Source organism: Plecotus auritus, assembly GCF_963455305.1.
Source record: "Plecotus auritus genome assembly, chromosome: 7".
Lineage (NCBI taxonomy): Eukaryota > Metazoa > Chordata > Mammalia > Chiroptera > Vespertilionidae > Plecotus > Plecotus auritus.
In genome coordinates, this window is record NC_137774.1 from 54356995 (window position 1) to 54384956 (window position 27962).

A 27962-nucleotide genomic window follows, 5' to 3' on the forward strand; every position below is an offset into this window, starting at 1 on the left:
TGTTTGTTTTTTATTTTATTTTAAAAAAATTTTTATTGATTTCAGAGAAGAAGGGAGAGGGAAAGAGAGACAGAAACATCAGTGATGAGAGAGAATCATTTATCATCTGGGGATCAAGCCAGCATGTGTCCTGACCCGGAATCAAACCGTGACCTCCTAGTTCAACCACTGAGCCACACTGTTTGTTTTTTAAACAGCTTCCTGTGAATCTGTCACTTATGGGCAGGTAACTGCAGAAGTGGGAGGCTAGCGGCCTTTCAGTCCTGACAGCTAGAACTCCCTGTGAGCCCAGGGCCTTTGTGCTGGGCTACGAACAAAGGAGGGACAGGGGCCCAGAGAGAGTCATGTTCTGGGTCCCCAGTGGCAGAGGCTCGACCCCAGGCGTCAGAACCCCCAGGGCAGCATGTCCATGGGCTCCTGGGGAGGAGGGTGCAGGTGTGTGCTCATATACCTGGGAGGAGCAGGGGCACCTGTGGACTGTGCTCAGGGAGGCAGGGACCTGGTCTTTGGAGCTACTGTGTTCAGACAATGTGATCCTCCCCCCCACCCCCACCTGCCAGGCCAGGGAGGAGTGCAGGACTTGAGGCTTGAGGGGTTAGTGATGGGGACCACGGGGAGAAAGTAGTCATGCTCAGGGCAGTGGGGTGAGGGGAGGCCTGACAGGCGAAGAAGGGTAGTGAGGGTCTCATGGAGCAGGTTCCAGCCCTCAGCCATCCAGAGTAGTGTCCTCAGGGTCCCAACCCCAGCCAGAGCAGCCCCAGCGAGGGCAAGCGATAGGGGATGAGGGACAGGAGGGAAGGCTGGGCCAGGTGCCTGGGCGACTGGCTGTGGCACAAAAATGGGGTGTGGGCTGTTTGGCCAGGTTTAATGGGCTTTGTTGTCCTTGCCCTGGCAGCCTGCTTTCAGATGTGGTCCCCACACCTCCCATAACCAGGGTCCCAAGCCCCAGGGACGCTGTGCAGTGCTGGGCCTGACCCCAGCCCACAGCAGACCTTTCCAGCTCCCTGCCTTAGGTGGGGCCTGCTCATCACGCAGGACCAGTCCTGGGGCAGGGCACCCCTCCCCGCAGGGAGCAGGGTTCCTCACCTGCTTGTCCACACCAAGCTCTGGGAAGCCTCCTAAGGTTGGTGCCTTGGGGATTCCCAGCCTCTACTTCCACAGCTGGACAGCTGGCCACCGCCATTGACTTCCCATCCCACCTGGGCAGCAGCATAGGTAGGGCTGGACCAGGGTTACCAACAGGCCCTGGGGGCGGGACTGCCAAGGCTGCTCACTTGCTGTGTGACCTCAGGAAGAACACTGTCCCTCTCTGAGCCTCATGCAATGTTCCAGGAACTCTTGGACTTGTTCCCTGAGCTTTTCCCAATTCGGGAGCCCACGCCTGGGGGCGTGGAAGGGGCGGGTCTGTGCTGTCTGCGGTGTGAACCAGTTTCCGGCCCCGCCCCCGGGCCGCACGTGACCTCAGGTGGTGGCGGGGTGGGCGGGGTGGCACTTAGTCACCCGCCTGCCGCCGCCGGTGCTCACCGCTCCGCCCTCACGGCTTTCTCGCCGGCTGCGCGACGCGCCTGAGATCTCCCGGTAAGCGAGGTCTGCCCGCACCCCGGATCCCGGCCCTTCCTCCCGAGCGAACGCCAAGCCTGCCGGCCGCGCTGCCCCTGGCCTCCTCCAGGCAGGCCCCTCGTGTTGCCCGTCCCGGCGCCTGGGGGTTTTTAAGACCCCTTCCTTCCCGGAAGCCCTGGGAGTGCGGCGGCTCTGAACAGAGCCGGTGCCCGTCGGATTTCAGTCTCCTGCCTCCCACCTGGAAAACTTTTGGGAAGTTCCCCCCAGAAGTAGCCTAGGACTTCAGGCGGCTCCAGAAACCTTTTGGGACGTGAGCCCAGTCCCCGACAGATTCAGGACCCGGGCCCTGCGCGTGCCCCGCCCTCTCAGCCCTGCCCTGCCCCCCGGTGCTGCCTGCGCTAAGCTGACCTGCGCCTACCTGCTCTCTCCTCAGGCTCCTATGGGCAGAGGAGCAGACCGCCCTGAGGCCCCAGCGCTGTCCCTGCCCGCCCGGACTTAGGATCCCACCTTGCTGAGCGCTCTGCCTCCTGCTCCCCTGCCCCCAGCAGCAGCTGGACAGGCGGCACCATGGCCTTCTCCCAGGTGCAGTGTCTGGACAACAGCCACGTCAACTGGCGCTCCAGCGAGTCCAAGCCCGAGTTCTTCTACAGCGAGGAGCAGCGCCTGGCGCTGGAGGCGCTGGTGGCCCAGGGCCCCGAGGCCTTCTACGAGGTGCTGAGTCGGGAGAACATCCGAGACTTCCTCTCAGAGCTGGAGCTGCGGCGCATCCTGGAGACCATCGAGGTGTACGACCCGGGCTCTCAGGACCCGCGGGACTCGGGCTGCCCCCCGGGGCCTGAGGACCATGGAGTGAGGGACCATGAGGAGGCCAGTGGGGCAGGGGGAGCCCGCACTGAGGCCGAGCCCCCGCCCTCCCTGGAGTACTGGCCCCAGAAGTCAGACCGCTCCATCCCACAGCTGGACTTGGGCTGGCCCGACACCATCGCCTACCGCGGCGTGACCCGGGCTAGTGTCTACATGCAGCCCCCCCTGGACGGGCAGGCCCACATCAAAGAGGTGGTGCGCAAGATGATCAGCCAGGCCCAGAAGGTGAGCACCACGGGTGGGAGACCAGCACCTCCCACCGCGAACACTCCTCTCCTGGAGTGGAGAGGCCATGGTCCTGAGGGACAGGGCGCCTGTGTGCTCTGGCAGGTAGCAGCAATGGCTGCTGCATGTCATGGCCTTTGTGCGTTTTGGGGGTGTGTCTGACTTCCAGAGGCCCGGTGAGTGGGTTTCCCAGAAGAAGGTGCTGCAGTGGGGTGGGGAGAGGAATTGTGTGCTTTCTCTCAAGTCCCTGGGGACGGCTCTGACTCCGCCCTGAGAGGTGCAGCTCTCACACCACTATGTGCTCTCTGATGTTGCTTTTGTCGGGTGGGAGAATCGTCATGGAGACCGAGAAGTTGCCTGAGCCCTCTGAGGCTGGCCTGGAGGTCTGAGTTCAAATGTGCCTGTTTCCTGGGTGTGCTGGGCCACAGAGCCGGTCGCTTCACCTCTCTGCGCTTCTTCATGAGCCTTGCAATGGCAGCACCCTTCAGCCGAGGATGTGAGAGGTGGGGATGGCGTGGTCTTCAGGGTGGGAGCAGTGAGTTCAGCTGAGGGTTGTCCACCCACTGGTGGGGACCTCATTGAATTTCTCCACTGGTAGGGACCTCATTGTCTGGACCTCCCCTTGCAGGCCCCTGCCAAGCTGTGCAGTGGGTAGCCATACACCAGTTGACACACTGACACATATTCTGAGAAGAGCTTACCACTTGCAGAGACAGCCAGGCCATTGCTGGACAGCCATGACCTTGAACGGATGCTTCTCCCTGCCAAGTGGAAGTGCCTTTTGCATGGTTTCAAAGCACATCCTGATGTGATTGATAAAGCCTGCCGTGCTAGCTGTGCTGAGAAGGATTCTGAGGCCAGGCCCTGGCTCAGTAGAGAGCAGTGAGTGATTGGGTTGTAGGCAGGTATTTCTAGTGGAATCTCACCCCTTCGCTGTTCCAGGCCCAGAGGAGGCAGCCAATGGCACAAGACCTGAACCTTGGCTGTGGGGGCCATCCCGGCTGCCAGACAGGCCTAGGGAGCTCTACCGCAAAGAAACCAGAAGTGGGTCAGGAGTTGAGGAATAACCGCAGCTTAGGCTTCCAGAAGCGGAGCGTCTGTCTCCCGAGGGGGCTGGCTGGGGCCGATGGCCTGTGCCAGGGGCCGGCTCTCAGCATGTCCAGGCCGCGCTGGGGCTTTGGGTCTCTGGTCTGTAAATGGAGGTGGCGAGGATAAAAGCCGTGTCTCTGGCTATTGTGAGGATAGAATTGGGTGCCGGGCGTGAGGAAGAGTTGGAGGAAGAGGAGAAGGGGGAGGAGAAAGGGGCTTTCATAGTTTCCAGCCCAGATAACCTGCCCCACACCTGCTGTGGGATAAGAAGGTGCTGCTGACTTGAGGTCTTGAAACCCAGTTCCCTGGAGGGCCTATTGGGACCTATTATCTAGCCTCCACCCCCTTTATAAAATTGGGGGAACTGAGGCCAAGAAAACAACCTGCTCTGTCAGCGTTCTCCCTCCTTTTATCCCCTTCTCCCCACGGGAGTAGGAAGGAGGCAGACACCGGATCCCAGCTTGGCCTGGGAACAGCCAGTGTCTAATCTCCCCCAGACAGAAAGACAGACGGCCTGGCTCAGCGATGGGGCCAGATAGGGGTGCCTGAGGCTAGGCTGGGCACTCAGGGTAGCCTCCCCATGTCTCTATGACCAGGGCTGAGACCCAGCCATTCCATTTAGTCCCGTGGGTCCTCCCATAACTTTACTTGCTCCCCATAAAACCCCACAAGGTGATGGGTGACATAACCAGGAACAAGTCCATCTAGGGTTGAAACCTAGATCTGTTGGCCCCACAGTCATGTTCTCCTGCAGCCTCAGACAGGTAGGCATTGCCCTACTTTCATCCCCCTAAGAATGGGGCTCACTGCTGAGCCGGATGCCCTCTCACGCAGCAGGGAGCCTTGCGAGCCCAACAAGAGGAATCTCAGAGGCAATAGAGGCCAAGCTCCTTGCCCTTCAGAGGGACACAGGCGCAGAGAAGATGGGGTTGGTTCGTGCCCACAGCACTGTGGCACACCAAGCTGCTGCCCAGCCCGTCTGCTTCTCTGTCATGTCCATCCTGGCCCCGAGGCTAGTGTGATGTGTACAAGCCATCTGTAAAAACAACAGCTGCTGTTTATCGAGCGCGAGGCACTTCATGATCTCAGGTAGTGGATCTGCCCCATTTTTCAGATGTAGAACTGAGGCCTGGCTGGTTAGTCCCTCCAGGGTCACCTAGCTAGTTCTTGGGTGGAGGGTGGGGACCAAGCCCGTGTTGTCCTCAGACTCGAGGACCGGTCCCCTGCCCATCCTGCCTGGCCCTGACAGGGCAGGGCGGAGCGCTCACCGAGCCTCCCATTTCCCCTGCCCCTGCTCTGGCTGCTTCCCAGCTCCCAGGGCTGGGCCGTGACACTGACGGATGCTGACAAATGCTGACCGAGCCCTTAACTGGCTGCCTGCCTGGGAGCTCTTCCTGCCGTCTCTCTTCCCATGAGTCACTTCTTTTCCCCTTGCCCCGAATCCTCTCACCCCTGGTACCACTGCAAGGAGAACACCCCCCTTCCCAGGCCAAGAGTGGGGATCCCACTGTCCAGCCGCATGGCTGGAACACTGGACCCCTTCCCACTGGGCACTGGGCTGGGGCTGCTGGCACTGAGTCAGGGAAACCCAGCCCGCCACCTCCTCCGCCTGAGCTGTCGTCAGCATGACAGGCAGACCTTGGGCAGCCTGGGAGACTGTTCCTGCCAGGGTTACCCCAGGTCCCCCTTTCCCAAAGACTAGAATAGAACTAATAGGCCACAGTATACGAAGCTGAGTGCTGGGGTCCGGTCCCTGCTGTCCCTGCTGTGCCTCCATTGCTGTGTCCCTGCTGGGCCCGGGCACAAGCCCAAGCTTCTCTCTCAGCCCCAATCATCCCATCTATAAAATGGGTTAGTCCTTGAAGACTGTTAACGTCCCTTCAGCACTGACACCTGCTGCCCTGATATTCCACACTCCTCTGGGGAGCCTGGGCCAGGCTGGGCAGGGATGGTGGTCCTGGGCCTCAGAGGACCGCTGGTTGTGTCTGTGGTTCTGAGCGCTTGCTCTCTGACATCTCCCGGCCCCACTGGGCTCCAGCTTTCCAAGGTGGGAGGTCATCTGCCTGCCTGGCCCCGCCCCCAGGGGCCAGTGATTTGTCTGGGCTGGGGAAACTGCTCTGGGGTTCAACTGCATGCCAGGGGCCGGCTACAGCCTCAGAGAAGGGGAGAGGCTGGATTGGCAGAAGGGTGGTGTGCTAGCCGCCCCCCCCCCCACCACATAGGACCAGAGCCCCTAGCAGGGCCCCTTCACCAGCCTGACTGCCTTGGGGAGGCCCCAGGGGCAGGGTGAGTCATACACACCTGAGGAAACTGAGGGGGAACGAGCGGCCAGGGCTAGCCTACATGCGATTTCATGCCAGCCAGGCAGGGCTCAGGAACAGAGACTCAGAGAAGTTATGTTTCTTGCCGAGTGCCACCCAGAAGGAAGGGGCAGGAACCAGGTCGTGCGATACCTGGCCAAGCCCACATCTTTCCTCTCCGGCCCTGCCGTCACACACTGGAGTTCTGACTGATGGTTACCTCCAGGAGAATGAAAGCACTTTAATGAGGCATTTATTAAACACCAGGTGTATACCAGGTGCTATAATCCTCCCAGCAACTCCATAAACTAGGGATGCAGATGAGGAAACTGAGGCCTGGTAGGGCTGACCTCTCCATAGCTTGTCGGAGGTCACAGAGCTGACACTGAGGGGCTGGGTGCAGAACCCAGGTCGCAGGCTCAGACCCTTTCCCGGGAGCAGTGCAGCCTCGCAGCTCCCCAGCACACTCGGGACCGGAAAAGTACTACCTTAATCTCCTTGTCCCCACAGGCTCCCACACACGGCTCTCCGAGAGGGGCTGGCGAAGACAGGGTGACCGGGAGCCCAGGCCACAGCGGATCCCTACAGACCAGAGGGCGAGCTCTCCCTGTCCCTGAGCTAGGCAGCACCCCAGAGGCCCCAGGGGGCCCAGCAGCTATCCCAGGGGCACAGCAGGTCCAGGGAGCTGCCTCCTGGCAATTCCCAGCCCAGGGCCCAAGGTCCTCACCTGCAGGCGGGGAGCCCTCTGATAACATAATCCCAGTGGCCTTTGCATCTTGAGAGTTTGGGGAGAGCCAGGAGGGCTCTACCAGGAAGGAGGGCGGCCCCTCGGGTACACACCTGGCTCTTGCGGGCAGGCAGCCTCAGACCTGCAGGCAGCCTCAGACCTGCAGGCCCTGCCCTCCCTCGACCCTGGGAGGCAGGGCCTGTCGTCACAGTCCTGTGGCAGATGAGGATCCAGAGGCTCCGAGCAGGCTGGGGCCTGCCGCAGGTCGCACCAGCCTCCTTGGCGTGGCCAGCCTGCTCTGGGCTCCACAGAATCCCACTCTCCCTGGTTTGACAGGCTCACCCTGAAGCCGAGGCTCCGCCCCTGGGCCAGCAGAGAGGGGCTGGTCCTCTCAGAGGCCCCTGGCTCACCTGCCCAGCTCAGCCACGTCCTTGCTACATGACCTTGGGCCTCTGTTTACAATGGGAATTGGACACTTGTCTTGAGGCAGTAACAGTCGTGAGTGCCCACAGGATGCCGAGTGCAGGGCACAGTCAGCAGGCCTGGCCTGGGTGGGCTGCGCCAACCTCCTTTGTGGGGTCCCAGTGACCCCAGGCTCAGGCACCTTCCCAGGTTAAATGCAGTGGAAAGGCTCCTGTCCTGCAGACCTGGCACGAGCCCAGCGCTGCTGTTAGCCGTGCCCCGAGACAGCCCCTCTGCCTCCGACCCTACTCCTGCTCCTTCAGTGCCATGGCGATGGCGGCGCCTGCCTGGGAGTTGTGGTGGGATTTAATGGAAGAGGGTGTAAAGCACTTGGTGTGGTATCTGCATGGAGCTGGTATTCACTCCCTGCCTTCCTGCTGCCTTTCCCCTTACCCCTCTCCTGAGAGCCCCCCTCTCTGGGAGAAGGGCTGAGAAATAGCGAGCTCCCCATCCTGCCGGAGTTCAAGCAGGGGTTTGGGGGGACACAGCAGAGGGCATGGTTCGCCGGCGGCCTTGGGCAAGTCCTTTCTAGGCCAGTTCTGGGGGCTCAGGATGCTCACTGGGAGTCTGAGGAAGCTAAGCTTTTAAAGGCTTTTGAATTTATGATTCTGAGATTTTCCAGTTTGAAAATCCTCCATTTATGCCAGTCACTGACAACTGTGGGCGGTCTGTTGGGCTGGGTCCTACACCCACAGGCCGTGAAGCTTGGAGGACTGTGGGTCCCTGGGGCTGGTGGAAGCGGGAGCAGCCTGTCCTCCTGTCCGGTCCCCAGGGCACAGCCTGGTCACCTGATGGCCTTTCCCAGGCTCTGCCAGCACAGTCCTGAGCCTGGTGAGGAGTTGGTGTGTCTGTGGGGAAGGCTGGAGCCTCAGGGCAGGCCTCCTAGTCAGAGGGTTCTGGGCCGGACCAGTATGTGCTTCTTGACCTCATCCTGCTTCGGCCCTTTGGTGCTCAGGAGGCCCGAGCCTTCTTTAATTGTTCCTAGTGAGGCTTCTGTCTTAATCTTCCAGCAAGGGGGGAAAGTGCCAGAGCTGGTACATGTTGGAGGGGTAAAGCCCCGAGGCATTGCCCTCTGGGCGATGCTCAAGGTCAGGGGTTTATTTTAGGACCCACAGTGGCTCTAGGAAGCGGTGGGTGGAGTCACAACTGGAATTTACACAGGACCCCCTCTGAGAGGCTGACAGTGACTCCCCTGCCCCTCTGGTCGGGTACCAGTGTCAGAGGCAGCCTGGCCGAGCTCAGCATTTACAATCACAGACGTGCTCCCTGCCTGCCAGGGAGGTGGGACTGAACTCAGTGCCAGGCCTTTAGAGCCAGAGGATATGCAGACTGGTTTGGGGAGCACCAGGCATGGGGGGACACTGCCCACAGGGGGCCAGGGGCTCCCAGGAAGCACCCTCAGTGGTTAGAGGACCTTCCTGGCCTCAGACAGCATCTCATTTATCCTGCAAGCACCAGGAGAGGAGAGCAGGTCACGCACCCGGTCTGCCCCAGCCCCCTGCTGGAGGCGGCCGGGCAGGACAGCAGCAGATCCCATGGGAGCAGCCCCTCCATCTGTACGACGTGCCTGTCTGCTGGGAGCCTCTCATCTCTGTCTGCATGTCTGAGAAGGTCCTCACTTCACCTTTGGTTTGGAAGCTATTTTTGCCGGCATGGAATCTAGGCTAGCAGTTTCCCATTCAGGACCTTGGAGGTGTTGCTCTGGTGTCCTCTGGCTTGCATCAGTTCTGAGGAGAAACCTGCTCACCTTGTTCCTCATTGTGTAATGGCCTTGCCCCCTCCGGCTGTTTTTAAGATTGTCTCCTTGTCGGTGACTGTAAGTGATGTGGTTATGATATGCCTTGGTGTCGTTTTCTTTGTCTCTTCTGCTTGGAATTCATTGAACTTCCTAAACTCATGAATGTGTAGTTCTCATCAATGTGAAAAGTTATGGCCATTATTTTTCAATGTCTTTCTGTCTCGCCCCCCACCCTCTGCCTGGGTACCTCTGTGACTTTAGTTACGCCCACAGCTCACTGAAGCCCTGACCCCGTTTTTTCATCTCCTTCTCTGTGTGTCATTTTGGATAATTTTATTGACATGTCTTCAAGTTCACTGTCTTTTCTCTATAGTGTATAACCTATTAATCCCATCCTATGTATTTCTTATCTTAAATATTGAAGTGTTTCACCTCTTGAGATTCAGTTTGGTGTTTTTAAACTATCTTCCCTGTCTGTAAGTAACTTTTTGACATATAGAGTACAGTTATCAGTGTTTTTATGTCCGTAGCTGCCAGTTCTAACATCTGTATCCATTCTGGGGTAGTTTTGATAGATTTTTTTTCTCACAAGGGTCATTGTTTTTCAGTTTAATTGTGTGTCTGGTAATTTCTTATTGGATAGCAATTTTATGCTGTGGAGGGCTGAAGTTTGATTTTTTTCCTTTAAGTATCTTGGAGCTTTGTTCTGGGGATGCAGTGAAGTTGCTTGGAAACAATTCCATGCTTTTGAGGCTGGCTGCTAAGCTGTGCTGGGTGGAACCGGCAGGTTTAGTCCAGGGTAGAAGTTGGATCAAGCCTGGCCTCCTGCCTGATTTTGTAAATAAGGGAGCACAGACAGACACGTTTGCTTTGTGCGGTCCTCGGCTGCTTCCTGCTATACTAGCAGAGCTGAGTGGTTGTGTCAGAGACCATGTGACTTGTAGGGGCTGAAATATTTACTATCTGGCCTTTACAGAAAAAGTCTCTAGGGTTCATGTGCCCACTCCTTAGGCAGCAGGACCCTTCTGGGGACTGCCCTGCAGACCCTGTGTGTTAGAGGGGTCTGCACCCTGGCTGAGGGGATGAGAACAGTCCCTGGTCCGTGTGAATTGGCAGGGGATGATTTCCACCTGTCCACCCTGGAGGGGTGTGGGTCTGGAGGAATATCTTAGGTTGCTATGACGAGGAGGATGCAGGAAGTGGCTGTGCACTGGCAGCGTTCACTGCACCTCCAGCCGCTGCAGGGTGGCCTTGTCCTCATCTTATGCAGGAACCAAGGCACTTGCCTGAGGTCGCGCATCTTCCCACAGGGACAGTCTAGAACCCATGCTGCCACCCAGGAAGGGCACAGGGAATCGGGAATGCCCTGCAGGGATGGCCTTGGGTGGCACATCAACCTTCCCCATTTTATAGATGAGGAGACTGAGACCAGAGAGGGACATGGCGCACCCAATGCCATACCAGGGCCAAGCCCGGAGCTCCAGCCCTGGCCCTGCCCATGTGCTCAGACGTCTGGTAGGGCCCTGAGAGGAGGGGGCACACTCCAGTGCCCTGGGCCATGCCATCAGTGCCAGCACAGGTGTCACAGATCTCAGGCCATGGCTATTGGGACGGTGGCCACAGGTGGAGGGTCCCACCCACCTCCTCCAGTAACCACCTGGGTGGTGGAGGTGCCTGTGGTGGGGCACCGGTGCCTGGGCCAGGTACCATGTCCACCTCCTACTGGCTTGAGGTGAGACTGGGGGTCCCCTCCCCTCTCTGGGCCACAGTGTCAGCATGTCTCTAGTGGAGGTGGATGTTCACCCATCCCAAGGGCATTGTGGGGACTGAAATTGTCAGCAGATTGATGGGGTCATTAGAGGAGACCTGAGAGCAGTCCCAGCCACAGGGAAAGTGGTGGGGGATTCAGACCCGGGAGGCAGGAGGCAGCTCTGTTGGATGCGGCAGGGGAGAGGGAGGCGTGGAGCTGCCGGAGGAGCACACTTTGGGGGCTTGCACACAATGCAACCCCCCCAGACGTGGGGAGGGATTTGGGTACAAGAGGCACTCAAACCCAGCACTGATGCCAGGCCCTGCCCATGTCCCCCTCCTCTCCAGTCCTGGCACAGCCATCCTCCCCCTCCACAAGACATCATCAGCCCCCACCCTGCTGCTCTCTGGGGCTGGGAACCAGATGGTTTTCGTGGTGTTTGGCCCTCCTTGCTCTGTGGCTGCATCTTTCCTGTCAGGAAGACGCAGGGACCCCGGGCTCCCTCCCTCCCCCCCAGGCATTGGCCTGTGCAGTTTGTGCAGGTTCTGGGCTGTGGGCCGAGGCTGCCCCAGCAGCTCCACAGCGCCACCGGGCCTCGGGTATGGAACACACATGTGCCTGCCGCCCGCCCCCTCAGAGCCAGGCAGGTGGTGCAGTGCTCACGTGGACACAGCCAGTTCACAGGCGAGCTTTGGAGCTGGGCCCAGGCCGCCTGCCCCTCGCGCTGTGCAGTCTCCTGACAGACCTCAGGCAGTGGCGTCTCCAGACTCCAGCTTCCCCTCTGTCTTGGTGGCTTTGGCCCGGCCTCGCCCAGGGCCTCGTGGGGCTGGGGCTGGGGCTACAGGAGCAGCCAGCATTCCCCTCGAGGCAGGGCTGGCAGCTTTGTGCTCAAGCCTTGGTGTGTGAGCTGGAGAGACCGAGAGCCAGGCCAACACCCCACTGGTTGATGGCAGACAGGGTTCGGGAGGGGCTGGGCTTGTCCCTGGCTACCCTCATTCCTGCAACCCAAGCCATGAGCTCCCATTCGCAGTTGACAATAGTTCCCGGAGGGCCCCAGTCCACGCCCCAAGCGGGGCCCAGCCAGGGGCTCTGCCATCAATGAGCTCATACTGTCAAAGGCAGTCTGGGCCTCCCAGATAGAGAACCAGGCAAGGGAATGAACCCCTTTGTGCCTCAGTTTCCTCATCTGTAAGATGGGTATTGCTGCGGCCCACGCCCTGAGGCTGTGAGTACTGAACAGGTAGTGGTTGCCAAGGGCATATCAACCCTTGGCACAAGGTCTGGAAGTAGCTGTGCTCCCTCGGGCAGAAGGGCTGGGAGGTGGGGGGACCCTGGGTGCTAGCTGAGTCTCTTGCCCCAGCTTTCCCATGTGCAGGACTCGGGGCTGCCAGAGAGCCCAGGGGCTGACTGAGCAAGCGGCGGTGCCTCTGGGGAGCGCCGGCGACCACCCCCCTCCCCTCTCCAGCTTCAATGGGCGCCTGTTACCAGCCCTCCTGGAGAGAGTCAGTGCTCGGCCAGATGCCGTGAGGGCCCATGGTGGGGAGCAGGCCCCAACAGAGCCAGCCCTGCAGCAGACGGCCCCTGGATCAGGCATCCTGCCTACCAGAGGGTGACATGGGAAAGGACGAACACAGAGCAGCCCTGCCACAGGGCAGGCCCCCATCTGCCAGTGGGCAGGGCCTGGAACCAAGCCTGACCAACCCGGTGGGTGCACAAAGGGGTGGGGGGCTGCACCCTCCCAGGGTGGCACGTGAGCCTGTCTGCCTGCTGGAGCAGCTTTGGGCTGTAGGGTCCTGGGCGAGGAGGGGTCTGCTGCCACCCCAGCCATCTCAGGGTCTCGTCACCCCGGATGGTGACACCCAGGGCGGTGTGAGTCCACTCGGCTCTGACCTCGTGTGTCATCTGTGCTCAGCACCCGCTCACCAAGTCACCTCTGGCCTTTGCCTAAACACCTGCTGGGCCGGGGAATTCCCTCCCTCTCGGGACCCCTGCCTAATTCAGTCAGCAAGTGCTTCCTTATCTAGTGCCAATATCTGCCTCCCTGCTCTCGCTGGCTGGTCCCGGCTGGTCCCGGCCCCACGTGACAGGACCGTGCGCCTCTGCCACCGGGACCAGCTCTGGACTCAGACAGTGGTGTCTCCCTGAGGACAGTGGGCCCGGGCCTCAGGCACGGGGAGCCCTGCTGGTCTCAGCTACGCTGTACCCGCGGTGCCGATGCGAAAGCTGGCCCTTTCACAGACCGATGAGAAAAGCTCAGGGATCCTGTCTGTGGAGGGCAGGGGCCCGAGTCCCAGAGGAGCTTAGAGCCTGCGGGGCCCCCCCGATATGCTCCCCAGAGTGTGCAGACTCATGGCCAGCGGCCCTGGCGGCTGCCCTGTCCCCTGTGTCCACAGAGCCAGCGAGTCTCCCTGGCAGGCTAGCGAGGGCCCAGCCTGCGTGCTCCGTGACCCAGCACACCCCCGCCTCTCTGGGTAAGGCTCCTCCAGGAGGGGCTCACACCTAGGACAGGGTGGTGGCGCTAGCCTGGAGGGCGGCGGGGCCAGCGGTGTGCCCTGTCTGATGTGCTCCCCTTGCTGCCCAGTGGGGCAGGGAAGGGGGATGAGAGACTGAGGCCGGCGCCTGGTGGGCACTGAGCCCTACCAGGCCTGGTAGCCACCAGGCTTGTCCAAACCACCCTGTCCTTTCCCTGCGCCTCTCTCTCCTCAGGCCTTGGGCGTGTCACTGACCATGCTGGACTATGGCTAGGCTGGGGTGGGGGAGGTGCACCTTGACCTCTGGGGCTCTGCCCTGAGCCAGGTCCAGGAAGGTGGAGGTCAGCTGTGTGGGCAGAGGTCGTCAGAGGACAGGAAGAGCCCCTGTGCTGGTGTGGGCGGCGAGGGTGCCTGCCAAACCTCACCCCCCTGGGCCGCGGGGCGACCTCGGTGAGCCTGTGCCAGCTGCTGCCCTGCCTTCTGGCTGTTGACGCCTGGGGTTCATCTCAGCACCTGGGGTGGCAGGTGGAGGGCAGTGGCGTGACCTGCAACCCCAGATCGTACTGAAACAGGCCCGGGGAGCCCTGGCAACCACAAGGAGGGAGGCCTCAGGACGCAGCTCCTTTCTGACTGCAAGGCCTCTGGGAGCTGACCCCTCTCGCTCCTTGTGCAGCACACACCTCCCTCACCCACCACCTAGTTACTGAGCTCAGGGTCTCGTGTTAGGGAGGCAGCAGGCATGTTGGACTTCTCCTCTCCTCCTTGCGGTCTCGGAGTCCATTCTCTGCCACCGATTGAGATACTGAGCCTAGGATTTCGGGGCCAGCTTGTCACGTCCCAGTCCCAGTCCTGAGGTGTGGGGAGCAGAGTTGGAGTGGCACCCAGAGAGGTGGCAGGCATGGGAGGGTTGTTTGTCTTGCAAGGCACCCGTCCCCACTGTCGTACTGCCTGACAGCCGTCTCTCCTGTCCCCAGGTGGTAGCCGTGGTCATGGACATGTTCACCGATGTAGACATCTTTAAGGACCTGCTGGACGCCGGCTTCAAAAGGAAGGTGGCCGTGTACATCATCCTGGACGAGAGCAACGTCAAGTACTTCCTGCACATGTGCGAGCGGGCCCACATGCACCTGGGCCACCTCAAGGTGAGCTGGCTGGTCACAAATGACTGACTCATCGCTCAGCACACACTGTGCACCTGCTTTCAGTAATCCTGAGCTTCCTGCAGGGGTCACCTGGCCTCTGCTGCATGCCCGAGGGACAGGGCGCTAACTACCTCCAACAGTCAGAGATACGGCAGACATTGCTGAAGGGCCTGCTGGCCAGGTGCCAGAGCCACACAAGTGCCACCTCTCATGGTTTTTCTTAGTAGCCCGTGCTATGCTGGTGACCTGTGTGCTTACATGCCTCCGGTGACGTGTGCTTAGACCCTGGCCCCAGCAGCTCACGCCTCATCTGGAGAGCTGACTCCCAGAAGGCTTCCTGAGTGTAAGCCAAGATCTGTCACTGTAACGTCCACCCACAGGTTTTAGGAACTCGCTCTGACAGGAGGCTCCCTGGGCTGAGGTCAGGGAAGGCCTCCTTGGTAGCTGCGGAGTTACGGTGGATTTGAGGAAGGAGAGCAGTGTGGAAAGGGCCTTAGAGCGGGACACCATGGGGTAGAGAAGAGGGGTGGTGGTGGGGCCTGAGCGCTGCTTGCTGTGTGTCCGTGAGCACATTACCTCCCCTCTGGGCCCAGGATCGCATTGGCCCGATGGAGCGGGGTGTGGGCCAGTGTGGCTGGCCTCTTCCGCACCGACACCTGGCATTTAGTAATCTGCTTGGGGGTAGAGGGAGCCCTCCTTCCACCCTGACACCACTTGGCACCTACTGTGTGCAGCACACTCCCCAGAGAGTACAGATCAACCCAGTTGGTCCCATTTTACAGATGAGGAAATGGAGTCACTTGCCTGGGTGTCACTCATGGCTAGAAAGTTAGAGGGCGGGGGGTGGGGCGGTGGGGAAGCACCAGAACCCTTGGCTGAGAACAGCCTTGACGGGTCAGGAGTCCTTGGGCTTCAGGGCTGCAATCTGAAAAAAATCCCAGGAGAAGGGGAGACGCTAGGCTGGGTAACAAAGGGCTGGGCACCTGTGCCTGTAATTTGTCGGCATTTGTCAAGTATGCCCCGGATCACACTGAGCCTTTCAAGTGGCTGTGAGCTCTCCCAATGGTGAGGCTCCAGCTGCTAAGACATTTTTATGTGGGCTCTTTAGTGGGGTGACCCCAAGCCCCACACTCACTCGCCACACTGCCTGCCGTGTAATTAGCACTGAGGGTCAGGTCCGGGGCAGACAGCTCACACTGGAGAGTCCAGGGCGTGGAGAGGCATCTCTGAGAGGCACTGTAGAGGCCCTGGCCCTGTGGCCAGTGGATCAGAGACCCTCAGCGCTCGCTGCCCAGCCCCTCCCCCGACAGGCCCCCCCCCCACGCCAGTGGGTGCTCTACACAGCCGCCTCCCCCAGCCCGTGCATTCCCAGGTGTGGATGAGGCCGGAGCACTTGTCCGTGCTGAGAAGGCACCCAGACCTGGGGCTGGCTGCTCCAGAAGCCTCGCCCCATCCAGTGCCCACACTCTTCTCAGCAGGGAAACCCTACACTCTGGTCTCCTCAGAGTATTTGAAGTGCCTGAACTCCCAGGTGTGGGAGGCAAGTGGGGCTGGGCTGAGAACACGCCCGCAGGGTGTACAGCTCCCACCCCCCTGCCCTGTCCTTCACTCTCTAGTGTAGTGGGGGCCTTAGGATCCGCTGCAGCCCCACAGCCTTGTGGGACCTGGAGTGCATGAGCCAGAGGGGCCTCGAGGCCGTCTATACTAGACTCCCACAGGACAGATGGGGAAACTGAGGCCTGTATTCCTGCAAGATGGGCTGAACCTAAAAGCCAGTAGTGTGAACTCAGCCTGGACAGGAGGGAGCACAGACCCTTGGTGCCTGACGTCCCTGATGGAGGCTGCCCCTGCCAGAGCGTCCTCCTTGGGACGTGGTTCCACCTCCCTGAGCCTCTAGCACCCCACGACTGTAATGACGCCTCATAGAGTTGTTTGAGGATGAAATCAGGGCTGTAAAGTGCTCTGTGAGCTGGGGTTGGGGTGGGGGGCGGGCTGTGCAGGACTAGCAGTCATAGGACATCGTAACCACAGGCTTCCTCCCCTGCCCCCCCACCGCCCTGCTTGAAAATGAAGCTACAGCTGGGGCACAGGAGAGGCAGCTCACACTGGGTTCTGGGCCTGCCTGCCCCCTCGCCACTACCTGGCACTAGGGAAGGTGGCAGGGTACTGTGCTCAGAACTGGGTGCCTTCATGGGAAGGAATGGGGGACCTTGGCCTCTGAGCTGCCCCCTCTACAGCCTGGGCGGACGGCTAGAGGCTCCGTGGGCCCAGCCCTGGCCAAGTGTCACCTTGTCTAGGGCCTGCCCACACGGCCCACCTCCCTGCCCGCGAGCTGGCTGGGCCCGGACCTGTCTTGGGAGTACATCCTTTGCCAGTAATGCTGGGCTCGCCCTCGGCCGCCCGCCGTCCTCGGCCGGCTGTGCTTCGACCTGCCCCCAGATCCTCCAGGCCCAGGGTACAGGAGGCACGTGGTGGGTCATCTTTGTGACCATGGCCCTGTCGGGTGCGAATCTAGGGGAACCAGGCCTGAGCCCCAGCTCTGCCACCTGCACTGAAACCTTGGACAGAGACACTGACTCTCTGGACGTCAGTCTCATTGTCTAAACCAGGGGTGGGCAAACTTTTTGACTCGAGGGCCACAATGGGTTCTTAAACTGGACCGGAGGGCCGGAACAAAAGCATGGATGGAGTGTTTGTGTGAACTAATATAAATTCAAAGTGAAGGAGCGGAGGGGAGAGCAAGAGAACCCTCCGCTCTTTCGGCTCCGCGGGCCGGATAGAACAGCCAAACGGGCCGGATCCGGCCCGCGGGCCGTAGTTTGCCCACGGCTGGTCTAAACAATGGGAACATGGTCATGTACTTGGCAGGGCTGCTGTGAAGAGTGGAGGCCATGTCGGGCAGGACGCTCGGTCTGCCTTTGGGTGGGGCCAGGCACAGCTCCTCCCAGGACACCGCAGCTCAGGTCTGAGGGCCAAGGGGCTTCCCTCCCCGCTGAGCCATCGTGGGCTAGGGCCAGCCTCATGTGCCTGCTCCAGGCAGCGCTTCCCAGCCACCTGCCTCCTGAGCTTTGAGCTCCACCAGCACATTCTGGAAACAGCTGCTCTCCTGGTTTCCAGGTGCAGTATGAGGACGTACGCTAGCACCTCCCCACGTGTGAGGTTCTCAGCCTTCCCCGGGCCCTGGCCCCTGACGGCCCATCAGGTGGAGAGTGTGGGAATGAAGCCCCAGATACAAATGGGCAACAGACCTTCAGAAGAAGACCCAGCGCTCCCCCCTCCCAGGGCCAGGCCATGTGGCCAAACCACTTTTGGGGGTAAGACTGGGTGCCAAGGGATGTCCCAGAGTGAGTGGGAGCCAGGCTGGGCCTCGAGGCTCAGAGCTTGGGACAGGTGGGCTGTGAGATGCCTGGCTGATCTGAAAAGCTGGTCGGCTTTGTGCAGTCAGACTGGAAAAACCAGTAGCCGCTTGGGCAAAGGCTGGACCCATTTCTGATGAACAAAGAAATCCCAGCCACGGAGGCTGTGGGAAGGTGCTTTGTCGGATGTGCAGCGCAGGTTCCACTGGTGCCGGCTCCCTCCCTCCCGCCTCGCTTCTCAGACCCTGGCCTGGTCTGTAATGGGTTCAGGGTGTGTCATGTATTCGGTGCTTCTCAGCCGAGGGGTTTGCCTGGCGTGGGACACTGGCAGTGCCCGGGACATCGTTAATGGTCACGGCTGGAGCACTGCTGGCGCCTGGTGTAGAGGCATGGTGTTGTTCAATGCCCTGCGATGCACAGACAGCCCCACAACAGGGAATCCCCTTGCCCTGAGTGTCCGCCGCTGAGCTGAGCAGCCGGCCAAGGGGAGGAGCTGGGTGTCCCTCCAGCAAGGTCTTGGAGCTGGGCTGGCCAGGCACTGCTCGCTCCCCATCCCCAACCGTGGTGCACAAAGGTGCTTCCATCCCAGGACAGACAGCCAGGGGAGGCCAGGGTGTGCCCCCCGCCCCCCACCTTGCAGAGTGAAACAGACCCTTTAGAAGAGAGCGGAGGCCGGGGTGGCTCAGTGGCTGAGCATGGCCCGTGAACCAGAAGGTCACGGTCAGGTTACGTGTCCAGGTTTTGGGCTCTATCCCCAGTAGGGGGCATGCAAGAGGCAGCTGATGTTTTTATCTCCCCATGCCTCTCCCTTCCTTTCTCTAAAAGTCAATAACATATAATTTTAAAAAAGAACAGAGTGGATGCTGGCCAGGTACCCGGCACATGGGGACACGCCCTCTGTCTCTGTGCTCTGCACATCTGGCCTAATTGCTGTCAGGGGCCAGGCCTGGTCACAGCGCTCCCATGGGCCTCCCCACTCCTCCTCAGGCCCAGGAGATGCCAACAGGCCCCTTCAGAGTGTGGGCAGAAGTCACCACGGTCCAGCTGGAGGCTGTCCTCAATCCAGGAGTGGGTGCCCACTGGGGCGCTGTGGCGGGTCATCCTGGCCGTCATGGACAGCTGACAGTCTTGGCTTCCTGGAACCCTCATCCATGTCATTCCAGATACTTTCTGGTCCTTTGTGTGGGTCCCCCACCTGTCCCCGCCCCCTCCGCTCAGTGGAAGGGATCACACCCTAGCACGCGCAGTCACAGCCTACCTGTCACCTTGCACATGTGTGGCACCCACTGAGCACCAGGCACAAGTCCGAGGACTTGCCCGGGGCACCCGCTCAGGCCAGCCCAGTGGCCGTTCTTCCAAGTGGCCCCCCGGCCTTCCCCTGGCCTCTGTGTCCTCGGCAGGGGTGTCATGGCTCAGAGACAATGCAGCTTTGTGGGAGCCTCTGCTGCTCCCCCAAGCCCTGACTCCTGAGACATTACCTCATGTGGGCCAGGCCCCAGGGGGTGGGCCCTCCCAGGAAGCAGGCTTGGGAGCTGATAGGAGGCGAGGGAGGGGGAGTGGCAGCTGCCACGAGGCCCTCGCCTGCCACTGAGCCCCAGGCTAATGGGCCTTAGATTCGAGGCCTGTCCCCAGCATGTAGGCAGGGAAACCGAGGCCCAGAGAGGGCCAGAGACCTGATTAGAGTCACACAGCAATTCTGGTGCCTCTCGCACAGAGCCGAGCCACTCCGAGATGCAGGTGCTGAGCTGAGCCCTCCATCCGCACAAGGTGGGGTGGGTGGGGCCAACACTGTGAGGGGCGTCGAGACAGTGGCTGGCCCTCCTGGGAGGAGGGGCTGAGGCCCTGGCGCACAGAACCCTGGGCCCGGAGCCCACAGGAGCTGTGGAGCTGGCTGTGGTTGGGCACAGGTGACAAAGAAGGCCTTGTACCGCCTCCAGGATCTTTGCTCCCGATTTCTGGTCCTGAGCGTGCCCTGTGTTGGGTACAGAGTCACGAGCACTAATTGCCCTGGGCTGCGGCCAGCTTCCGGCTGAGCTGGCAGCCTGCGACCGGCGGCCTGGGGCAGAGGAGCTGGCCCTGGGCACAGAGACTTACCTGCCTTCTGGATTGGGCCCAACAAGACAACTGTTCGTCCCCTGGCCAGGTGGGGTCCATGGGGACCTGCCCCTCGACCCAAGCAGAGGGGTCTGAGACGTGTCACACCCAGAGGTCGTGGGTGGAGCAGAGGGCAAACTCCAGTCTCAGACCCATCCCTTCTCTGTTGCCCTTGCCCGGACGCAGGCCCACCTCCCCTGCCCACAGCCCCTCCGTGCCCTCTACCTCCGGCTCTCTGTTCATGCCATGCGGCCTCTGCTGGGTGCCAGCTCCAATTTCGTGACTCCCACAGGCCGAGTCAGGCGCTTTGGCAGGTGTAGGGCCTGCCACCAGCACCAGCTGAGCCCACTCCACAGGCTCCAGTGCGCACCGCCGCCCCTGAAGTCCTCATGTGTCTTAAACAGACTTGTCACCAGCCCGTGCTCCTGTCTGCAATGCCAGCCCTGCCCTGCCCCTGCCCTTCTTCCCGCCCTTCACATGCCAGCCTGCAGCCCCTCACAGCTCGAATTCTGCCCTGCCCTGCGGGGTCCTCATCACAGTCTGTTCTGTCTGCAGCTGGGACCTCGGCGGGGGTTGGTGAGTGCAAGAACGGGTGGGCAGTCACCGAGCTGAGGCCAGTGCATGGGTGAGGGCAACAGGAGTCGCAGAAGGTGTGACAGCCCAGCACCCACAGCTGGCACGGAGCCCCTCAGGAAGGGCCTGCCTCGCGGGCCATGCAGACCTGCCTGGGCAGGTGTTGGACTCACTAAGGCTTGTGTGAACTAGGAAATTCCCAGCCTGACCACAGGCCTCCTGAGACGACGCTTTGGGGGCCCCAGGCCCGTGTATCCAACACGCCACCCTGGCGGTGCTTACCCAGAGGAGCCCAGGTCTCCTTCCGGGCCCCCAGCCCTTCCCTCAACTCTAGTTCTCAGCCGGGCTCATCCTGCCCTCCAGGGTCTGCCAGGCCCACCACTGGCTTTTCACAGCTGCCCCTCAGATAGAGCTGCCTCCTCGGGGAGGAGGGTGTGCAGTGCCCAGGGGTCTGAGACGCGTCACACACCCAGACCCAGAGGCCATGGGCAGAGCCACAGACTCCACGGGGAGAGGCCACAGGCAGCACAGACTCCACAGGGAGGCGCCTTCATGGCCAGAGTCCAGAAATGGGCAGGAGTGGCCTGGCCATGGACTTGGGCAGGAGGCACTGCTCGTGACTCCTGGGGACCCCTCCTCTGCCTGGGTCTCCCCTCCCCTCCCATGGTCTCTCAGGGCCTCTGGCTTGCTCCTGAGCCAGACAGTGCCGCCGTGAGGAGTGGGACTGAACCATGTGCGGAACTGCTCCGGGTTACAGTCAGTGCGCCCTGGGCCAGCCAGCACCAGCTGCGACAGAGACAGCATGTGAGAGACCCAGGGAGAGGCCGCCCGCCGCCCGTCCTGGGAAGGCCACAGCTCGGCCCGAGTGCCAGAGCCAGACCCCGTAGGGCAGGTCCCACCTGCCCCGCTGCGCAGCCCCCACCGCCATGGGGACCTTTCTGAAGTGCCCACATCCCTCCTCTCAAGACCCTGCCCCTACCTGAGCCTGAGCAGCATTCCCCACACTGGGCTGCAGGCCGCGTCCTGCCTGGGCGTGCTCTCCGACGCCTTCAAGCTGTGCCCCACCCTCCTGTCCAACTCACATCCCAGCTCTTCCTGCCTGGCTCTACGCTGCAGTCCCACACCAGCTCCTCCCCAGGCCTTAGCCTTCCCCATCCAAGCTCCCCAGAGCCCCTGAAGCCCAGGCAGAGATGGCTGGGCCTCCCTCAGCGTGGTCAGCGCTGTGGGCATGTAATTCTGTCTCCTGTCCCCTCCAGAATCTCAGAGTACGGAGCAGTGGGGGAACAGAGTTCTTCACGAGGTCGGCCACCAAGTTCAAGGGCGCCCTGGCCCAGAAGTTCATGTTTGTGGATGGAGACCGAGCCGTCTGTGGCTCCTACAGGTGACTTCTGGCTTTCTGGGGTTGGGGAAGAGGTGGCTTTGGGTCCCAGCTAGTTTCTGCCCATAATCCTGCCTTATGACACCTTGGTTATTCCGTTTCATTGGCCCTCAAACTGCTGAGGTGTGAGCTGGGCTGGGGCACTCCCAGACACCACCCAGCTCTCCAGAAAGAGGCAGTGGAAGACTTTTGTCTGAGACTTGCTCCAGCCTAGAGGTGTCACCAGCCTAGAGGTGGGGTGTGTGGCCAAGAGGGGACATCATGGCCCCGCTCTGCAAGCCCCACCAGCAGGGGCAGCAGGGTGGTGCTGCCCACAGACACTCAATGACACCAGGTGTCCAGGGCAGCTCTGGGCCCCAGAAGTGGCCTTTGGGGTGCTGTAACTCCCAGAGGAGCGCAGCTGGGAGAGGGCTTGGTGGCAGTGACTTGCGCTAGGACCCAGGTCAGGTCTGGCCCCGAGCCTGTGCCCGTCCTCTGTCCCCTCACTTATCAATCCTACCCAGGGCCCCTTGGCCTCTGGGGTGCCTGGGGGCATGGACGCCCATGTGGGGGCTTGGGCTTGGGGGAGTGGCCCGTGCTGACCAGCAGCTGTCCCTGTGTTGCAGCTTCACCTGGTCCGCTGCCCGAACGGACCGCAACGTGATCTCCGTGCTGTCGGGCCAAGTGGTGGAGACGTTCGACCGGCAGTTCCAGGAGCTATACCTCACCTCGCACGGCGTCAGCCTCAAGGGCATCCCCATGGAGAAGGAGCCTGAGCCCGAGCCCATCGTGCTGCCCGCCGTGGTCCCCCTGGCGCCCTCCGGCACTGTGGCCAAGAAGCTCGTCAATCCTAAGTATGCGCTGGTCAAGGCTAAGAGCGCCGAGGAGATCGCCAAGGTCGCCTCGGAGAAGCAGGAGGTCAAGAGGCCCCCGGGGCTGCGCGGCCCAGAGCTGGCCGAGCAGCCAGGGGACCTCCCGGAGCCGCCCCTGTCGGTCCACCCGGGGCTGCTCAACCTGGAGCGGGCCAACATGTTCGAATACCTGCCCACGTGGGTGGAGCCGGACCCAGAGCCGGGCAGCGACATCCTGGGCTACATCAACATCATCGACCCCAACATCTGGAACCCCCAGCCCAACCAGATCAACCGCATCAAGATCCGAGACACCTCCCAGGTGGGCGCCCAGCTGTGGAGGCAGAGCCAGGACTGCAGCCCCGCTCCGGAGCCCAGCATGCCCCGGGATGGTCTCCCAGCCAAGAATGGCCTCCCCCAGAGGGACCCCAAGCCAGAGCCCCCGGTGCCCAAGCCCCGGACAGTCCCTGTGGCAGACGTGCTTGCCCAGGATGGCGGCGATGCCGGCTGGGCCCCAGAGAGCCCAGAAGAGGAGGCGCTGCAGAACAGAACAGACCACGGGCTGCCCAGGACCCCAATCCCAGGCCCTGCCCCACTCCGGCGGCAGCTGTCTGTGGCCCAGGGTGACCCTGGCGGTGAGTGTGTGGGGATCCCCAACGGCCTGGACCAGGAGGACGAGGACGACGATGACGACTACGTGACCCTCAGTGACCAGGACAGCCTCTCGGGCAGCTCTGGCCTTGGCCGTGGCCAGCGGCGGCCCTCAGTGGCTTCCTCTTCTGTGTCGGATGAGTATTTCGAGGTGAGGGGGCACCCGACCCCTCTCCGGAGGCGCCACTCAGAGCAAGTAGCCAATGGGCCGGCCCAGCCCCCTCGCCGACAGCTGAGTGCCCCCCACATGACCCGCGGGACCTTTGGGGAGCCCCTGTGTGGTTCACCGTGGGCCCAGGGTCGGGAGAGAGAAGACGCGGGCACTCCGCGGAAGATGCAGGCCTTTCGCTCCATGGACAAGAACGCACAGGTGGGTTAGGGTCTCTGCACTGGGGTCTAGGAGCCCCTTTTCCTGGGCCTGAGCACCCAGAGCGGCGCTCTGCTGGGCTCCCTGATGAATGGGGTAGGGAGTGGGCAGGAACCACCCAGGACCTGCACACACGTGACAATGCTAGAGACCTTGGCCCCAGTCTCCCCTAAAGGCAGCCTCTGCAGCACTGGTGGAGTTTCACACCCACGTGTTACAGGAAGTCAGTGGCAGTGGCAAAGAGGTATTCCTTTACATCCCCAGGCACATAGCAAGTGGTCCTCGAGGGGGAGGGGCTTGTGTCAAGCCACTTCCGCGTGGATCCCTTTGATTGTGGCCCTGGGGACCACTCTCCTGCCTCCCCCCCCCCCCCCCCCCCCCCCCCGCTCCGCAGGAAACAGCTCATATTCATCCTGTGCCACTCTTCCTGGTAACCTCTGCAGCCCCGGCCCAGCCCTGGCGCCGGCCCTACCTGGGAACAGTGCACGGCTGATCATGCCTGGCATGATGATCAGGCCCATGGGCAGCATCTTGAGGTAGCTGGCCAGGATGGAGCCTGCTTTGGCGTGGTTCAAGTCCCGGGCAGACAGCGACCGCTGCACAATGACCTGGGGGCACATGGAGGCAGTGAGTCCCAGTGGCAGGACTTTCTCCTGGTGAGCCCCAGGGAGAGGCATGGGGTGCTGTCCCACTAGTGCCAGACCCGCCTGAGACAACCAACACCCAAGCCTGATACCTGACGGCTCCCCCAGAAGCAGAGCTCATCCTGATTGGCCAAGCAACTGGGGCCAAGGCACTCATCCAGGGACTCTGTCTCCCCGTTGGTTGAGCAGGGAAAGTGGATCCTGCCCATCCTGCCACCCAGCAATTGGCAGGGCTGGAGAGGCCCTGGTAGGATGGTACCAGGGGACTCCCCAGCTCCTGTACCCTCACAAGAGTGGCTGGCATGTTCACACACGTGCCAGGAGCCTGGCAGCAACTCCTTTGTGTTGCTGGCTGAGGACAGGAGCTTTCAGACCTGTGGTTTGGGGAAGCTTCCAGTTCTAGATCTGCCTGAGGCATTGTCAGGTAGCCTTGGGCAGATCCTGGCTGAGCCTCCGTTTCCAGGTCTGCAGAATGGGAGGAGGGAGGGCTCATGGGAACTGATGGCTTCGAGATCCCTCCCAACTCTGACATTACGATTCTACTTTTTAAAACACTTCTTTAAAAAACAGCTTTATTAAGCTATGAATTCACCTATGGTTCAGCCACAAAGTGTACATTTCAGTGCTTTTTCGTATGTTCACAGCACTGCACCTATAACTTTTAAATATAAGTATTTCCCTTTGCTGTCTGCGTTGTAAATCACTACCAGCATGGAGAAGCAGGATTATCTGAGACTTTAGCTGTTTCAAGCACATGCTAGTTTAACAGACAGTGCCCAGCAGCTCCTTCCATGCACGGCTCTCGAAGGCACGAGGCGCAGGGTGCCGGTGTGGCAGCACTGGGACGCAGGGCAAGCTGATGTCAGTCCCTCTTCACCAGCTTCTGGTGACTTGGGGACCTTCCTTGCCTCATGGTGAGCCTCAGTTTCCCTGTCTGGACAGCGAGGAGGCTCTGTGGACCCTGCCCACTGGTGCCCTGTGATGACACGAGCCCTGGCACGGTGGGCTGCATGTCACTGCTCTCGGCCGCCTGCAGGTGGAGGCTGAGGCTTGGGGCCACCAGGCCTCCTGTGCTATTGGTTGTTTGTTTCTAATCACAAGAGTGTAGCCCGTGCCTGTGGATGAGCTAGGGCAGTGGTCGGCAAACTCATTAGTCAACAGAGCCAAATATCAACAGTACAACGACGGAAATTTCTTTTGAGAGCCAAATTTTTTAAACTTAAACTTCTTCTAACGCCACTTCTTCAAAATAGACTCGCCCAGGCCGTGGTATTTTGTGGAAGAGCCACACTCAAGGGGCCAAAGAGCCGCATGTGGCTCGCGAGCCGCAGTTTGCCGACCACGGAGCTAGGAGACAGGGAAAAAAGTCTAAAGAAGGAAATGAGAAGTACCCTGGGTCCCAGCACACAGAGCTACCACCTGGCATTGACCAGACCGGGCATCTTGAAGGGGCGTCCTGGCCTGGGACTGAGTGGAGTTAGCCCTCCGGGTGTCCTGTGGAGTCCACAGGTGCTAGCTAGTGTGGGTCACAGCAGAGCAGGCCCAGGAGGTCCAGACAGGTGGGACCCAGTGGACCCGTCCCTGCCTTGTGGGTGCTCTGGACCAAGGCCTGGCTGCCCCCTACAGGCCCCAGAGTAGGCAAGAGGAGGATGGGAGGAAAGGCTGAGGCCAGGCTGCGGGCCACCAATGCCGGTGGCATCCCGCCTCAGCCTCCCCGGGTAGCCCTCTTTTCAGATGGAGGCCCATTCAGCCCTGACCTCGAGGCCAGCCCTTCATGAGAAATCTCCTGAATAATATTGGCCAGACGTGCCAGCACCACACCAGGCCTGTGCTGAGTGGGGAGGAAATAAGAGGTGCCCGGGGTACAGGGCCACTGGCCGGCTCAGCCGCATGCCCTCCATGGCCAGCCTTCAGCCAGCCCTCACCCCCCAGGTGTGTCCTCAGCCCTCCCAGGAGAGGAAAGCAGTGCTCCTCGGAGGCCCATGCTCGAGGCGAGGCCGACGTAGGAATATGGGGAAACAGGCCTGACCTCCCAGGGTTTCTCCCGACATGGATTGCTTCCCACTGTCACGGCCCCGGGAGGGTCTGTCAGCAAACACACTGAGCACCTGCTGCTGGGACTGGGAGAGCCCTGAGCAGCCCCTCGCTGGACAGGCAGCCCTGGCCCCAGGAGAAATCCCTCCCTGTGGGCGCAGCCCCGATCCTGCCCTCTGGGCTTCAGTGGTCCAGCCTGGGAATGGGGCTCACTGAACCTCCCCCACAGGGGAGGTGTCCCCATTGGCCCACAGTGACGCTGGGCTGGCCCTGGGGCCTGGTGCCTCACTCCCAGGATGGGGCCCTCTTGCTCGGGTGCAGTGGCACGGTCACGGGTCTGTGCCTGCTAAGGCGCAGCTGCCTCTCAACACCTTTCCCCGCCGGGGCTGCCAGGGCAGCGATGGCGTCGTCTGCTTCCACCCAGAGAGAGGCGGTGGCTGTGAGGTACCTGGAGGCAGGCTCCGAGGGGCCCGCCCCTACGCACCAGAACCTCGCTGGCAGCCGCTTACAGGGGGCGGAGGCGGGGCAGGGACAGCGAGGAACCGCACTTGCCATATCACAGACACAAAAGGCGGTTATTCCCACAGGACACCTGGGAGCTGGGGCACAAAGTAAGGAAACCATCTGTCAGACCACCAGCTGCGAGGGTGCAGCTGCAGCCGCTGGCAGAGCCCGCGGGAGGTGGGTGCTCCTCGGATGTCACCTGTCTTTTCTCTCCCTCCCAGGACCACCATCGTGGAGCCCCTGCCTTGGAGACCAGGGATAAAGACGGCTTCCCACGGCCATCGAGGACCCCAGGACCCCCGCCGTACTGCCCCGCTGCCGAGGGCGCCCAGGGCTCTACCAGGAAAGTGGGTTCCCATTACTGGCAGGCCAAGGGCAGCCTCGTGCCCCACACACTGCCAGACCCCGGGAGCCCGAGACTGGCCACCAACGTGCGTCCCAGTCCCTTGGGGATCCCGTACTCCAAACTGTCCCAGTCAAAGCACCTGAAGGCCAGGCCGGGAGGCAGCCAGTGGGCTTCGTCTGATTCCAGACAGAGAGTGCAGACCCCTCGGGACCACAAGGACCCCTAGCCAGGTCGTGCCCGGCCTCCACTGAAGCCCAGGCCCATGCGGGTGTTCCTGGGGCTGCACCACGGGCGGGCAGATGGGCCGCCGGACCCTGCAGCCCACCCTGGAAGGCAAGAAGGCTGCAGGCGATGATGTTGACACCCACCTGGTCAGTGCACCAGTACCAGGTGGCCATGATGGTCAGCCCAAAGGTCATCCCGGTCCACGGGAGGTCCGCCGTGTAGGGGTCTCGGAACATGTGCATGGCATCCGCACGTGGCAGGTGGCAGGTCGTGTTGGCAACAGTCTTGGATGGTATGGCCTGGGCGTAGGCTGCTGCCAGCTGCTCATACCCGCCGATCTGGTCGAAAGCTGGTCGGGTTGGGGCAGGACAGGATGGTTGGTGGCTGGTGGCCTGGCTCCCACCCCCGCCCCCCCCACTGCCCTCACCTCACAGGGAACTTCCTGTGGGTCCAGCTGGCCTCCCCACTTCACCTTCCCAGCGTCGGGCAGAGCACAGACGGGGAGGGCTCTCTGCAGAGGGGAATCCCCACGGCTGTTTTCTATGTATTTAAATACCATTAAATGAGCACTTGGTCCTATGGCCTCTGATGCTGGTTGGCCGTGAGCAAGGGCTTTAAACTCTCAATTCAGG

At 61.2% G+C, this 27962-nt stretch overlaps 2 protein-coding genes across 12 annotated transcripts in view; one reads left to right on the forward strand and one right to left on the reverse strand.

Annotated features, from left to right (window-relative positions):
- Positions 1-27962, reverse strand: part of SLC5A10 (solute carrier family 5 member 10) — a 77929-nt gene that overhangs the window by 13938 nt on the left and 36029 nt on the right. For all 11 annotated transcript variants that reach the window (XM_080679962.1, XM_080679955.1, XM_080679957.1 and 8 more), the window contains 2 exons: positions 27474-27679; positions 24050-24185 (listed from right to left, as the gene is read on the reverse strand). In XM_080679962.1, coding sequence (XP_080536088.1) covers positions 24050-24185; positions 27474-27679 — 342 coding nt within the window. The remainder of the gene's footprint in view (positions 1-24049; positions 24186-27473; positions 27680-27962) is intronic.
- FAM83G (family with sequence similarity 83 member G) lies at positions 29-27954 on the forward strand. Its single transcript, XM_080679954.1, has 5 exons — positions 29-2649; positions 14161-14328; positions 21608-21732; positions 22335-23580; positions 26981-27954. The coding sequence occupies exons 1-5, from the start codon at positions 2128-2130 to the stop codon at positions 27329-27331; spliced, it is 2412 nt and encodes an 803-aa protein (XP_080536080.1). The 5' UTR covers positions 29-2127; the 3' UTR covers positions 27332-27954.

Excerpts from the sequence above, each read along its gene's own strand:
- FAM83G (XM_080679954.1), top strand. The coding sequence starts at position 2,128 with ATGGCCTTCTCCCAGGTGCAGTGTCTGGACAACAGCCACGTCAACTGG. Across the intron at positions 2,650-14,160 it reads TGATCAGCCAGGCCCAGAAG|GTGGTAGCCGTGGTCATGGA; the intron begins GTGAGCACCACG and ends TCCTGTCCCCAG. Across the intron at positions 14,329-21,607 it reads TGCACCTGGGCCACCTCAAG|AATCTCAGAGTACGGAGCAG; the intron begins GTGAGCTGGCTG and ends TGTCCCCTCCAG.